At 46.3% G+C, this 15,826-nt stretch overlaps 1 protein-coding gene across 1 annotated transcript in view; it reads left to right on the top strand.

Annotated features, from left to right (window-relative positions):
* The window catches only part of LOC126232154 (tyrosine-protein phosphatase non-receptor type 11-like), a 236,103-nt gene that overhangs the window by 178,336 nt on the left and 41,941 nt on the right, over window positions 1-15,826 (top strand). The window contains exons 5-6 of the mRNA XM_049942459.1: window positions 7,466-7,628; window positions 12,378-12,554. Of these exons, the coding sequence (XP_049798416.1) occupies window positions 7,466-7,628; window positions 12,378-12,554 (340 nt within the window). The remainder of the gene's footprint in view (window positions 1-7,465; window positions 7,629-12,377; window positions 12,555-15,826) is intronic.

Here is a 15,826-nt window from a genome sequence, read left to right as displayed (position 1 = left end):
AGCTCGGAGACCGTGGCTGCGGTTACCCTTGACGCTGCATCACAGACAGGAGCGCCTGCGATGGCGTACTCGACGACGAACCTGGGTGCACGAATGGCAAAACGTCATTTTTCCGGATGAATCCAGGTTCTGTTTACAGCATCACGATGGTCGCATCCGTGTTTGGCGACATCGCGGTGAAAGCACGTTGCAAGCGTGTATTCGTCATCGCCATACTGGCGTATCACCCGGCGTGATGGTATGGGGTGCCATGGGTTACACGTCTCGGTCACGTCTTGTTCGCATTGACGGCACTTTGAACAGTGGACGTTACATTTCAGATGTGTTACGACCCGTGGCTCTACCCTTCATCCGATCTCTGCGAAACCCTACATTTCAGCAGGATAATGCACGACCGCATGTTGCAGGTCCTGTACGGGCCTTTCTGGATACAGAAAATGTTCGACTGCTGTCCTGGCCAGCACATTCTCCAGATCTCTCACCAACTGAAAACGTCTGGTCAGTTATTAAAAGAAATTAAAGAGGAACACCAGTAAATGTAAAGAATATAATTTGATCTTTAACATGTGAGACATAGTAATTTATTACAGGCTTTGGTCAATATTACCAGCTGCGTAAAGAGACGCCTGCTAGATGAACGTACGCGTGTGTGTGTGTGTGTGTGTGTGTGTGTGTGTGTGTGTGTTTGTGTTCCCAGCTCCGTAAAGAGACGCCTGCTAGATGAACGTACGCGCGCGCGCGCGCGCGCGCGCGCGTGTGTGTGTGTGTGTGTGTGTGTGTGTGTGTGTGTGTGTGTGTGTGTGTGTGTGTGTGTGTGTGTTCCCAGCTGCGTAAAGAGACGCCTGCTAGATGAACGTACGCGCGCGCGCGCGCGCGGGTGTGTGTGTGTGTGTGTGTGTGTGTGTGTGTGTGTGTGTGTGTGTGTGTTCCCAGCTGCGTAAAGAGACGCCTGCTAGATGAACGTGTGTGTGTGTGTGTGTGTGTTTGTGTGTGTGTGTTTGTGTGTGTTCCCAGCTGCGTAAAGAGACGCCTGCTAGATGAACGTGTGTGTGTGTGTGTGTGTGTGTTTGTGTGTTCCCAGCTGCGTAAAGACGCCTGCTAGATGAACGTGTGTGTGTGTGTGTGTGTGTGTGTGTGTGTGTGTGTGTGTTCCCAGCTGCGTAAAGACGCCTGCTAGATGAACGTGTGTGTGTGTGTGTGTGTGTGTGTGTGTGTGTGTGTGTGTGTGTGTGTGTGTGTGTGCGTGTGTGTGTGTATCGCACATAATTCTAGTTACTTGCTTTTGCGCAATGAAAACTTTTGCGTTCATGCAGAATATTACGCCATAAGACCTTAGTGAATAAAAAAATATAACCTATTGTCTTCCATAGCCGGAAAGTTAGCCATTATTCTCAAGGCAAAAGTAGTCTAACATAAATGTTTTAGCAGGTCTATTATATCGTTTTTCCAGTTTAGCTTTTCATCAATATGCAAACCTAGGAACTTGGGATTTTGTACACTGTTTGACATTTCTTTTTGGTACTCTAGGTTCATATAGTAGGTGGAATATTTTTGACAGTATAAACCGAATGAGCTTTTTTCCTAAGTTTAAGCAAGTCCATACGTAAAAAAAAGAACAGGGAGTCATCATTATCAACATCTTGAACAGTTTCCAGCCCAAGGCTGAATCTGTTTGGAACATACGGCTCACCATCGAGTCCTCTTTTTGCAACTTCTTTCTGTGTTCACTCTGGTTCGGCCTCCACCTCATTTTTCAATACTCCTTCAGCCCTTTCAGCCATCTATCCTTCGGTTTTCCTCTGAATCATTTCCTTCCCATCTCCATTTCGTGTAGTTGTTGTTGTTGTTGTTGTTGTTGTCTTCAGTCCTGAGACTGGTTTGATGCAGCTCTCCACGCTACTCTATCCTGTGCAAGCTTCTTCATCTCTCAGTACCTACTGCAGCCTACATCCTTCTGAATCTGCTTAGTGTATTCATCTCTTGGTCTCCCTCTACGATTTTTACCCTCCACGCTGCCCTCCAATACTAAATTGGTGATCCTTTGATGCCTCAGAACTATCTTTCGAGGTTCCTCTTGTTTTCCATTCTCTGTAAGTGCCTATCCCATCTTAGCCTTGATGTTCCTATGCTGCTCTGCAAAGGTTGCTCTTTCACTATTTCCCTTACCCTTTCGTTCCTCATTGTATCTCTCGTTACTCCTATCGTACTTCTGTGGAACTTCATTCCACATTCCTGTAATCCACTCGCATCTCTTTTCTTCATTACTCACTTTTCAGATGCACAGGTCAGTTTTGTGATGTAGTAACTTCGATATATTGCTTCTCTGCTGTTTTGTGAGACATCCTTTTTCCAAACCAGACTCCTAGTACTTGGCAGGAATGCTTCTTTTTGGCTGCCTGGCAGGTTCACTGATTTCTTTGTCAGTTTTTCCATTTTCCTCTATTACACTTCTCAAGTACTCGATGCTTGCCACCGTCTTCAATCGTTCACCCTCCCCCCACCCCCCCCCACCCCCCCCCCACCCCCCAATCCTTACTCCACCGGCTCGTCTATCTTTCTTTCTAGTTGTAACACGAATCTCTCATTTGTTTACATTAAATTTCATTCCATACTGCCACACAGTTTCTATCTGTTCTATAATCTCCTCCTCCCTGTTTCCCCCGTTTCATGTGCAAACACCATTGCTTCCATCCTGTCTTATCCAGCTTTTTCCACCACCTCACTCATCATCTCACCTGAGACCACAGCGAACAGGAGAGGTGACAATACACTGCCCTGTTTCACACCACTTGTGAGCCGGAACCAAACCGTCCTTTCGTTTCCCACTCGCAGACATCTCAGACTTCCACAGTACGTTTCCTCCGGCCTGCTTGTCGTCTCTTCTTCCGCTCCCCATTTTTCCAGTGCTTTCCAGACTTTTGTGCTACGGACGCTATCGACTACCTTTTCTGTATCGAGAAAGGCCGTCACGAGATCTTCCCCAAATCCACACTGGTGCTGCTGGACTGCAAATATGAGGTCCGCATTTGACCTCCAGGGTCTAAAGCTTTGTTTCTCCTCCCACAGTCTGTTCTCGACCTTCGTCTGGATTCTGCAGTGACTTTCACGAAAACTTCATTCACTGTCGATGCTTCTTTCCTCACCTTTTGTACACTGCCTGAATTATTTACAGACAGGACTAATTGTGCCTCGAGATTTGAATAACGCGGCAGACGATTGTCTGTAAGCGAGAGCAGTAGACGGACAGTCGTGGAAACCTCTGAGACTCCCATTGTAGTAGGTCCCCACATTATGTGGGGGGGGCCTCTGTTTGTACGACTGGGACAGCCTAGGGTAACTTTCTGCACTCTGCTTGTTAAGTAAGAGCTAAAGCAGACACGTGCTGAACTATGTACACTACTGGCCATTAAAATTGCTACACCAAGAAGAAATGCAGACGATAAGCGGGTATTCATTGGACAAATATATTATACTAGAACTGACATGTGAATACATTTTCACGCAATTTGGGTGCATAGATCCTGAGATCTACCCACAACAACCACCTCTGGCCTTCATAACGGCCTCGATACGCCTGGGCATTGAGTCAAACAGAGCTCGGATGGCGTGTACAGGTACAGCTGCCCGTGCAGCTTCAACACGATACCACAGTTCATCAAGAGTAGTGACTGGCGTATTGTGACGAGCCAGCTGCTCGGCCACCATTGACCAGACGTTTTCAATTGGTGAGAGATCTGGAGAATGTGCTGGCCAGGGCAGAGTCGAACATTTTCTGTATCCAGAAAGGCCCGTACAGGACCTGCAACATGCGGTCGTGCATTATCCTGCTGAAGTGTAGGGTTTCGCAGGGATCGAACGGAGGGTAGACCCACGGGTCGTAACACATCTGGAATGTAACGTCCACTGTTCAATGTGCCTTCAATAGGAACAAGAGGTGACCGAGACGTGTAACCGATGGCACCATCACGCCAGTATGGCAATGACGAATACACGCTTCCAATGTGCGTTCACCGCGATGTCGCCAAACACTGATGCGACCATCCTGATGCTGTAAACAGAACCTGGATTCGTCCGAAAAAATGACGTTTTGCCATTCGTGCACGCAGGTTCGTCGTCGAGTACACCATCGCACGCGCTCCTGTCTGTGATGCAGCGTCAAGGCTAACCGCAGCCACGGTGTCAGAGCTGATAGTCCGTGCTGCCGCAAACGTCGTCGAACTGTTCGTACAGATGGCTGTTGTCTTGCAAACGTCCCCATCTGTTGACTCAGGGATCGAGACGTGGCTGCACGATCTGTTACAGCCATGCGGATAAGATGCCTGTCATCTCGACTGCTAGTGATACGAGGCCGTTGGGATCCAGCACGGCGTTCCGTATTACCCTCCCGAACCCACCGATTCCGTATTCTGCTAACAGTCATGGGATCTTGACCGACACATGCAGCAATGTCGTGATACGATAAACCGCAATCCGACCTTTATCAAAGTCTGAAACGTGATGGTACGCATTTCTCCTCCTTACACGAGGCATCACAACAACGTTTCACCAGGCAACGCCGCTCAACTGCTGTTTGTGTATGAGAAATCGGTTCTAAACTTTCCTTGTGTCAGCACTTTTTAGGTGTCGCCACCGGCGCCAACCTTGTGTGAATGCTCTGAAAAGCTAATCATTTGCATATCACAGCATCTTCTTCCTGTCGGTTAAATTTAGCGCCTGTAGCACGACATCTTCGTGGTGCAGCAATTTTAATGGCCAGTAGTGCATTACATAAAAACTTAGCTGCTCTACAAGAATATTATTGTTGACCCAGGAGTTACAGAGGATTACAACTGGTGGTATTTTATCATTTGAAGATTTTATTATGTGCTCAGTAAATACGTAAGTAGGTGGCTTAGTAGAGTTGTTGGCTATGTATCCCGTTAGTACACTTAACTAGACTTCCGGGTCTGATTGTTGATGTTCCGAGATGGTGAGCGATGAATTTTACTGGTGAGGTTGGTAATCGTAGCAGCGTCTACAACTTCTGACTGTGCCATTAGTTGGTTTACTAGGAAGTCCTTAATACGCGTAGTTCAAAAATATTGATTCACTTTTTAGTTATAAAGATGCTTTTACTATAGGCATTCAGGAACTTTACTCAACCTGATTTTCAGGAATTTTCTATGAATGTGCATTTAGGTAAACTACTGATCATTTGAAAGATGGAAAGAAGCCTATTCGATGTGATTATAGACTTATTTTGAAGTGGAATCGGGAGTGTTCATACTAGCAGTCATCATGTACAAAATGTGTGTTCTGTATGCGACGCGTGTGTCGCGATATGCACCGGTCCTCGTATCGATATCTTCAAAATACTGTTTTGTGGTCTCCTGAAGAACTGTTAGTGTTCAAACGTGATACAACTCTTACCCTTAAGTTATGACTCTTCATAAGTCCAAGTACTGTAATACGTTCTATAAAAAACTGAATTGTTGTTAAATATGTTAATTTATGTCGATTTACTTTCAAGTTGGAAAAATATTTTTGTTATTAATATTTATTCAGGATTTCGATTCAGTAATGAACATTGTTGTTGTTGTTGTTGTTGTTGTTGCAGTCTTCAGTCCAGAGACTGGTTTGATGCAGCTCCCCATGCTACTCTATCCTGTGCAAGCTTCTTCATCTCCCAGTACCTACTGTAGCCTACATCCTTTTGAATCTGCTTAATGTATTCATCTCTTGGCCCCCTCTACGATTTTTACCCTCCACGCTGCCCTCCAATACTAAATTTGTGATCCCCTTGATGCCTCAGAACAAGTCTTACCAACCGATCCCTTCTTCTAGTCAAGTTGTACCACAAACTCCTCTTCTCCCCAATTCTATTCAATACCTCCTTATTAGTCATGTGATCTACCCATCTAATCTTCAGCATTCTTCTGCAGCACCACATTTCGAAAGCTTCTGTTCTCTTCTTGTCTAAACTATTTATCGTCCACGTTTCACTTCCATACATGGCTACACTCCATACAAATACTTTCAGAAACTTCTTCCTCACACTTAAATCTATACTCGATGTTAACAAATTTCTCTTCTTCAGAAACGCTTTCCTTGCCATTGCCAGTCTACATTTTATATCCTCTCTACTTCGACCATCATCAGTTATTTTGCTCCCCAAATAGCAAAACTCCTTTACTACTTTAAGTGTCTCATTTCCTAATCTAATTCCCTCAGCATCACGTGACTTAATTCGATTACATTCCATTATCCTCGTTTTGCTTTTGTTGATGTTCATCCTATATCCTCCTTTCAAGACACTGTCCATTCCGTTCAACTGCACTTGCAAGTCCTTTGCTGTCTCTGACAGAATTACAATGTCATCGGCGAACCTCAAAGTTTTTATTTCTTCTCCATGGATTTTAATTCCTGCTCGGAATTTTTCTTTTGTTTCCTATAGTGCTTGCTCAATATACAGATTGAATAACATCGGGGAGAGGCTACAACCCTGTCTCATGTCCCACTCCCTTCCCAACCACTGCTTCCATTTCATGTCCCTCATCTCTTATAACTGCCATCTGGTTTCTGTACCAATTGTAAATACCCTTTCGCTCCCCGTGTTTTACCCCTGCCACCTTCAGAATTTGAAAGAGAGTATTCCAATCAACATTGTCAAAAGCTTTCTCTACGTCTACAAATGCCAGAAACGTAGGTTTGCCTTTCCGTAATCTATTTTCCATGGTAAGTCGTAGGGTCAGTATTGCCTCACGTGTTCCAAAATTTCTACGGAATCCAAACTGATCTTCCCCGAGGTCGGCTTCTACCAGTTTTTCCATTCGTCTGTAAAGAATTCGTGTTAGTATTTTGCTGCCGTGGCCTATTAAACTGGTAGTTCGGTAATTTTCACATCTGTCAACACCTGCTTTCTTTGGGATTGGAATTATTATATTCTTCTTGAAGTCTGAGCCTCACGTGCTCTAACGTTTCTGCGGATTATTATGCATTTCAACGTAAGGAATTGGGGAATGAGATTTAAGGAACTTGTCTCGCTCTGATTTTCTGAAATTTTCTGTGGACATAGCGTTGTGTAAAATAGTGACAGTTTGAAAGCTGGAAGCGAGCATATTTGAACGTGAAGGTGATTATAAACGTGCATTAGAGTGGAATGGGGAGAGGGGTCGTAGAAGTCACCTACAAAATGTTGTGTGACGCAAGTGACGAGAGTATCGGGATCTTGACCTATCGCGGTATCGATAACTTCGTAACGACATTTCCCGGTCTGCTGGAGGTGACGGTTCAGGAGTCGGCAGTGGTGGTAGTGTGCTGTGCTGATGCGATGGACTGTGCGGCTGGTCCCGGCGGAGGTTCGAGTCCTCCCTGGGCCATGGCTGTGTGTGTTTGTCCTTAGGATAATTTAGGTTAAGTAGTGTGGGAACTGATGACCTTAGCAGGTAAGTGCCGTAAGGTTTGACACACGCCTCTGGTGTTGCAGGTGGTTCCACGGGCACCTGTCGGGCAAGGAGGCGGAGAAGCTGATCCTGGAGAAGGGCAAGAACGGCAGCTTCCTGGTGCGCGAGTCGCAGAGCAAGCCGGGCGACTACGTGCTCTCCGTGCGCACCGACGACCGAGTCACGCACGTCATGATCCGCTGCCAGGTAGGCGGGAACAGTCGGAACAGGTGGCAATCTAAAAAGTCTGAACCAAAAAGAAGTAGCTTTCCGTCTCTGAATCTGAGCTACTTACGACAGGTTGAATATTGGTCATGGTAAACAGGTGTTCCGAGATAACGAATTTTATTAAGTTTCACTTTATTTCTGTTGTGTAATCTCACTTACCTAAGGCCGGTATTACACTATCAAATTTCTTTGTCAAATATCTTTTTCCAATATCTTTGTCAAAGGTATTTGATGGTGTAATAGGGAACTTTGTCAAATATCGTCCAATATTTGATCAAATCTAGGGCCTCGCTGTAGATTTGATCAAAGAAGTCCTTTGTCTTCTGTTCACTGCAGTGTGACATGTTACCACATGGAGCGCTAGCATCGCTTTCTGTCGTCGGTAGTGTTTTTATAAACATTGGCGGTAAATACAATTGGTGTGTGCCGACAACTACAAAATTGATAGATGTGTGGAGCTGATGACGCGCTTTACAACGTGAGGCACGCTGAATACAAAAATAGATTAAGAAGATTGGAGACCTGACCTGACCTGACCTAACCTAACCTAACCCTCTCCTGTAGCAAGGAATCGGAGTGTTACAGTGAGCCTGCCTTCTGCAGATGTAGCAGTTCTTAAGTGAGTATTGTGCTTTGTGATATGAGGACACACTTCACTCAGCGCATACAGAAATGTATGATCATCCATTGTTAAGTAATTGATGTACGACTTGACGTCCTTCAGTATAAGCTCACGTAACAAGTTTTGTCGAACGCTTTTATCGTGTCGTCTTAAAACCCACGGCTTCGCCCAGCTATGTTTCCTTCCCCCCGCTTCTCTTCCTTAAGTGCACACAGTGCAGTTGTGGTACGTGCAACTGCTGCAGTTAATAAGTTGTTGTTGTCAGCCATCTTGAACTTTGACGAAAAATATGACGACAGTGTAATACCCCTTCTAGCGCTACGTCAAAGATCTTTGTCAAATATATTTGACGGAATATCTGATCACATCTTTGAGCAAATCTTTGTCAAAGAAATTTGATAGTGTAATACCGGCCTAATGAATAAATTCTGGATATACCACGTGATCAAAAAGTCAGTACAAATTTGAAAACTGAACAAATCACGGAATAATGTAGATAGAGATGTACAAATTGACACACATGCTTGGAATGACATGTGGTTTTATTGAAACCAATAAATACAAAAGTTCAAAAAATGTCCGACAGATGGTGCTTCATCTGATCAAAATAGCAATAATTAGCAAAACAAAGTAAGACCAAAGCAAAGATGTTCTTTACAGGAAATGCTCAATATATCCACCATCATTCCTCAACAGTACCTGTAGTCGAGGAATAATGTTGTGAACAGCACTGTAAAACTTGTCCGGAGTTATGGTGAGGCATTGGCGTCGGATGTTGTCTTTCAGCGTCCCTAGACATGTCGGTCGATCATTATTCACTTGCGACTTCAGGTAACCCCCAAAGCCAATAATCGCACGGACTGAGGTCTGGGGACCTGGGAGGCCAGGCATGACGAAAGTGGCGGCTGAGCACACGATCGTCACCAAACGACGTGCGCGAGAGATCTTTAACGCATCTAGCAACATGGGGTGGAGCGCCATCCTGCATAAACATCGTACGTTCCAGCAGGTGTTTATCAGCCAGGCTGGGGATGATGCGATTCTGTAACTTATCGGCGTACCTCTGACTCGTCACCGTAGCAGTTACAAAACCAGAATCACGCATTTCCTCGAAGAAAAAAGGCCCGATAACGGTAGATGTGGTAAATCCAACTCATACCGTGACTTCCTCGTCCTGCAATGGAGTTTCCACGACAGTTCTAGGATTTTCGGTAGCCCAAATTCTGCAGTTGTGGGCGTTGACAGACCCTCGGAACGTGAAATGAGCTTCGTCGGACCACAACACATTACTCAACCATTCGTCATCTTCCGCTTCACCAAATCGCCAGGTATCAGTTAACGATGCCGATGGATTTTCTACGGATAGCATCGGAGGATGCCAACCAAACAGTAGTGTATGGAATGCCGGTGCGACGTGCGACTGCACGAGCGCTGACTTCCCCGTGCATAGACGAACCCGCTACCGTCTCCATTTCTTCCTGAACTGTCTCAGCAGCATTACGCCTTGTGCTCGGTCGGCCACTACGGGGTCTATCGTCTAAACAACCTGTGGCTTCGAACTTGGAAATCATTCTCGCCACAGCTGCATTTGTCAACGGACCTTCACCCGTTCGAATCCGCTTCCTACGGCGATAGGATCGTAACGCTGAACTAGCACAGTCCCCATTCTGATAATACAGCTTCACTAAAGGCGCCTTTTCAGGTATCGTAAACACGCTGCGACTGCTGGCGCATCTGATTCTCTCTCTCATTACGGCTCCTTTTGTACACGATTGTCGCGCGCAGTCACTGACGTTTTGCTGTCCACCGCCACCTGTCGGACATTTTCTGAACTTTTTTTGGTTCTAATAAAACCCCATGTCATTCCAAGCATGTGTGTCAATTTTTACCTCTCTATCAAAATTATTCCGTGGTTTATTAAGTTTTCTAATTTATGCTGACTTTTTGATCACCTGGTATGTTACCCTTAAAATGTCAGTTAGTACAGACATTGAAACTTCCTGGCAGATTAAAACTGTGTGCCCGGCCGAGACTCGAACTCGGGACCTTTGCCTTTCGCGGGCAAGTGCTCTACCATCTGAGCTACCGAAGCACGACTCACGCCCGGTCCTCACAGCTTTACTTCTGCCAGTACCTCGTCTCCTACCTTCCAAACTTTACAGAAGCTCTCCTGGGAACCTTGCAGAACTAGCACTCCTGAAAGAAAGGATACTGCGGAGACATTATTAAGTTAACTTTACACATGAAGATCTAAAGCACAAAAAATTTAAAAGTGAGTAAATTGGCCCCAAATTGAGAAAAATTAACGTGCCCTGGATGGACTCTTCTTTTCCCCTCAAAATATTGGTATTTTCACTGTGTGTTATGGCATCTGTAAGAAAAGAAAATTGATTTTGAAGTCGCTGATGGGCCCAAAACGACATAAAATTTTCAGAATGAAATTTTCATTCTGCAGCAGAGTGTGTGGCGATACAAAACTTCCTGGGAGATTAAAACTGTGTGCTGGACCGAGACTCGAACTCGGGACCTTTGTCTTTCAGGGCAAGTGCTCTATCGGCTGAGCTACCTGACCACGACTCACGCCCCGTCCTCACAGCTTTACTTCTGCCAGTAACTTCCCTGTACCTCGTCTGTGCCGATTCGGTTGCACTATGGGTCGGAGCACGACATTCACGTATTGCACAGCCGTTACGGCGCCTTCCGTGACCACCAGCGGCGTACGTCGGCCCCACATAATGCCGCCCCAAAACAGCAGGGAACCTCCACCTTACCGTACTCACTGGAGAGTGTTAGTAAGGCGTTCAGCCTGACTGGGTTGCCTCCAAACACATTGCCGAAGATTGTCCGGTTGAAGGCATATGCGACACTCGTCGATGAAGAGAACGTGGTGCCAATCCTGAGCGGTCCATTCGCCATGTTGTCGGGCCCATCTGTACCGCGCTGCACGGTGTCGTGGTTGCAATGATGGACCTCGCCGTGGACTTCGGGAGTGAAGTTGTGCATCACGCAACCTATTCCGTACAGTTTGAATTGTAACACGACTCACTGCGGCTGCACGAAAAGCACTATTCGACACGGTGGCGTTGCTGTCAGGCTTCCTCCGAGCCACGATCCGTAGGTAGCGGTCATCCACTGCAGGAGTAGACCTCGGGCGGCCTGAGCGAGGCAGTTGCTGTGTCTCTGTGTCTCCTCTGTGTCCGAACAACATCGCTTTGGTTCACTCTGAGATGCTTAGACACTTCCCTTGTCACGCTGACACGATCAAACTGCAGTATTGACCTCAAAGGCGCGGTCGAACTACAGACAACACGAGCCGTGTACCTCCTCCTTCGTGGAATGACTGGGACCGATCGGCTGTCGGACCCCCTCCGTCTAATAGGCGCTGCTCGTTCACAGTTGTTTACATCTTTGTGTGGGTTTAGTAACTGACATCTGTGAAAGGTCAAAGGTACAGTGTCTGTGATACGATATCCACAGTCGACGTCTTTCTTTACGAGTTCTGCGAACTGGGCTGATGCAAAAAAAAAAAAAATATATATACGTGTGTGTGTGTGTGTGTGTGTGTGTGTGTGTGTGTGTGTGTGTGTGTGTGTGTGTGTGTGTGTGTGTGTGTGTGTGTAATTGCCTAAGTCCCTGCTGTTAATTGATCTGCGCCTGCATAATTGGTTTTGGCTGCCAGGTACAGTTGGTACATAGAATATGCATCATTATATATTAGTCGAATATTAACTACAAAATTTCTAATTTAATGATTGTAGAAAACAGATTATACTGTTCCTTTCCATTAACAAGTGATGAAAATAACATTATTTCTGATTGACACGACACAATTTAGATTTATTTTCATAAATTTATTTTAGCTTTAAACAGATTAATTACAAGTGAGAAAAGTAAATTTGCAGAACTGTTCCCGATTTTCACATATTAATCGTATTTCCACTGTTCGAGAATCTCCTACGCTGACACTCGAAATGCCGATTCTCTCTAGTAACCTACTCGATCCGCCATCTCTCGGCGTTCTTCGGTAACCTACCCTATCCGCTGTGTTATATTATACGCGGCAGACGTGTTGCCGACATAACGTGTCCCCGACGCGTGTGCCGCAGGACGACACTTACGACGTGGGCGGAGGCGACCGGTTCGAGTCGCTGTCGGACCTCATCGAGCACTACAAGCGCAACCCCATGGTGGAGACCAGCGGCACCGTCGTCCACCTCAAGCAGCCCTTCAACGCGACGCGCATCAACGCCAGCGGCATCGAGAGCAGAGTCCGCGAGCTGCAGGTATTTGGCCGGTGTGGCTGCAGTAAGGTGTTTACTTGTGCCTCTGTTGTCTCGTCTGAAGGCTGGAGTCGAATTCGGTGGAGCCCGAAGGCTGGTTTGATGCAACTCTCCACACTAATCTATCCTGAGCGAACCTTTGCCCCTGTGCATAACTACTGCGGCCTAAATCCCCTCGGGTCTGCTTACTGTATTCGTCTCTTCCTCTCCTCCTAAAATGTTTACCTCCCTTCCCCCTTAGTTCCGCTGCCCGACTGACAAACTTCCGTGCGACACTAAAGTGGTGATCCCTCGATGTCTCAGAAGGTGTTGTATCGACTGATTCTTTCTTATAGTCAGGTCGTACCGTAATTTCTCTTCTGCCCAGTTCTGCGTAGTACCTGCTCATTACTTATTTGATCTACTCATTTAATCTTGAAAATGTTTCTGTAGTATCACATTCCACAAGCTTCTATTCTCTTCTCCTCTGAGCCGTTTATCATCCACGCGCGAGTTTCGCACAGGCCTACATTCTCGACAGATACCTTTAGAGAAAGGTTCGTAGTACTTACATTTGTATTTTAAGATGATAAATTTCTCTTTCTGAGAAGTGCTGTACCTGCTGCCGGCTATGTGTGCCATCCTCAGCTGTTTTGCAAAATTCGTGAGCTACATTTAGTGTGTCGTTTCCTAATCTGATTCCCTCGGCATCATCCAACTTAATTCCACTACACTGCATTACCACTGTTTTACTTTCACCGATGTTTACCTTTTAGCCTCTTTTTTCCAGATGCCGTCCATTCTGCTCCACTGCTCTCCTGTGCCCTTTGCCATCTCTGACAGAATTACAGTGTTGTCGCAAACCTTACAGTTTTTATTTCTTCTCTGTGAACTTTAATCCTTTCCCTAGATTTTCCTTCCGTTTCCTTTACCGCTTTGTTCTGCGTACAGATCGGACGACACATTTCACTCCCATCTCGACAGCTGTTCGCACTTCTGTCATTCGACTCGTATAACTGCAGTCTAGTTCGCGAGCAAACTGTGTACGACATTTTGCTCACTTTATTTTGTCCTTGCTACCTTAAATTAAAAAGAAAAAGAAAAATTTTAGAATCCTCTTTGTAATATTTCTGGATACTCGTTCGTAGTTACATTACAAAATACGCAGGAGCAGAGAAAAAAATTATGTGGAGTTATCTTACGTTAGGACAGAGTGTAACCTGACAACGTCTGTGTAAGAAGTACAGACAGCACAGCACGCACCCGGAGCTGTCAGCAGCTTACTGTACAGTGACACACAGACTGACCGATGTCTCGATGCTTCCCAACCTTCCCACAGTGGTATTCGACCACTCGCCGAACCTACAAAATATCCTCGTCCGTCCTTACGCGACCTCCACTCTCGAACCCTCGCCTCACATCTCGTATCCCCGAAAAACCTGTCCCTTGCATCCTCTCGCCGCCACCTACTCCGGTCCGGTCAGAATCGTAACATGTCCCGTCACAGGCAGGGCTACCTGTGAAACGAGTCACGCGAGCTGCGACCTCTGTAGTGCGTCCTACACGGGTGCGACACCCGACGAGCTGTCCGTCCGCTCGGACGGCCGTCGACGGGGTGCGGCAGAGAAACGGCAGGACCGCCCCGTCGCCAAACCTGCTGCGACGCGACGCTCTCAGTTTTAGTGACCGCTTCGCGGCCCGCACTGCCCGGATCCCTCCCGCCGACATCGGCTTTTCTGAACTGCACGGGTGGGAACTCTCCCTACAGCGTATCCTCCGTCCGTGTAGCCCTCCCGGCCTCGACCTCCGTCAGTCGCTGCCCTCCGCCCTCTTTTCGCCTCCCGGTTCCCTCTACGCGGCCTTCCGTTCCGCCGATGCACTGACAGTCATTTTACTTCTCTCTTTTTCCGTCCCTTCCGCCCGCACCACGTTCCCCGCCCTCTGCCGAAAATCCCAACTGCACCTAGCTGCGCTGCATTCTCTGCACCTCGTCCCTGCGTGCTCGCGCTAGCGGCACTTTGCTGTCCCCCACCCCTAACCTGCTGTCCCTCCCCTCCCCTCCCCCATCTGAGCCTCCTCTCCATCTGCATCACCCAGATTGCATTTCTCATCGTGCGCAGCCGTTCGTGGTCTGGTCTCGCTGGCTGTTGACGGTGGTCATATGTGTAACTCTGTGTGTGTGTGTGTGTGTGTGTGTGTGTGTGTGTGTGTGTGTGTGTGTGTGTGTGTGTGTGTGTGTGTTGTCTAGTTTAGACTAAGGCCTTTTCGGCCAAAAGTTCTCTTGTTTGGCAGGCTTATGCCTGTCTCCCACCTAGTATCTCCATTTTATGACGAGTACCAATCTGTCCTTTCATAATATTGCTGTGACTGAAACTGCAGTACAGCAGATGTCAGTCTACACAACCGACTGCAGACCACCTCGTGCTCAGAGTAACGTGTCTGTAGAATGCTGTGTGTGGTACAGAAGGCAGCTGAGCGCTCCGTCGACACTGCGGGTAGAGTGGCAGTGCGACACCTGTGCTCGTATTCGTAACCGAACGCCTCCCGGCCCCTCTGTAAATACTCCCTCTGTAAATACTCCCTTTGTGGTAAACACACGGAGCCTTACCAGTGTCAGTTAGCCGTAGCAGCAGTGCTAAAACTTTTGGCTTTTAAATAAACCTTTTTTTAAAAATGAGTAACTTTTATTCATAAAATTTCCATTGCTTTCAAATATTGGGCTGATATAAAAAATGGGAAAAATAGTCAGTGCTATTTTAAGGGGAGATTGTACCTTACATACTTACAATATTAATTTTGTCCATTTCAGGTGCATTTATCTCATTAACAGTTCACGATAATGTCGTAAAATTTTAATGCCCGGTGGAGGAAGAGTCTCTCTCCGTTGACCTATTTTTCTAGAAAAGTCGATTGAATAATTTATTTTTTACAGAGTTTTTTGCAAGCTGTAAAATTTTTTCCACTTATTTAAGCCTTATTAATTCATAATTTCTACACTATTAAAGTGAATTTCTTTTAAAAATGCTTCATTGCTGTTCAGTCCAGTTTCTGTAAATTTCGCTGTTCTATAATGGTAAGTTCCTGAAAAAAATGTACCTAATCACTAAAAAAATAAAATCTCAGCAATCCGGCTTTAAAGATGAACATACTTTGTTACTGACCTTACGACATCCCTGCACCGTATCCTGGGTCATCTCCATTTTCTTCATCCTCCCCGGCTCTCGTAGGATTCCTCGAGCGCATTCTCGCCTTCCTAGCTATCGTAATCACTTCGTAATCTGCTTTCTTCACGCGGA

This window comes from Schistocerca nitens, unplaced genomic scaffold, assembly GCF_023898315.1.
Source record: "Schistocerca nitens isolate TAMUIC-IGC-003100 unplaced genomic scaffold, iqSchNite1.1 HiC_scaffold_465, whole genome shotgun sequence".
NCBI lineage: Eukaryota > Metazoa > Arthropoda > Insecta > Orthoptera > Acrididae > Schistocerca > Schistocerca nitens.
This window is presented reverse-complemented; position numbering and strand designations above follow the sequence as displayed.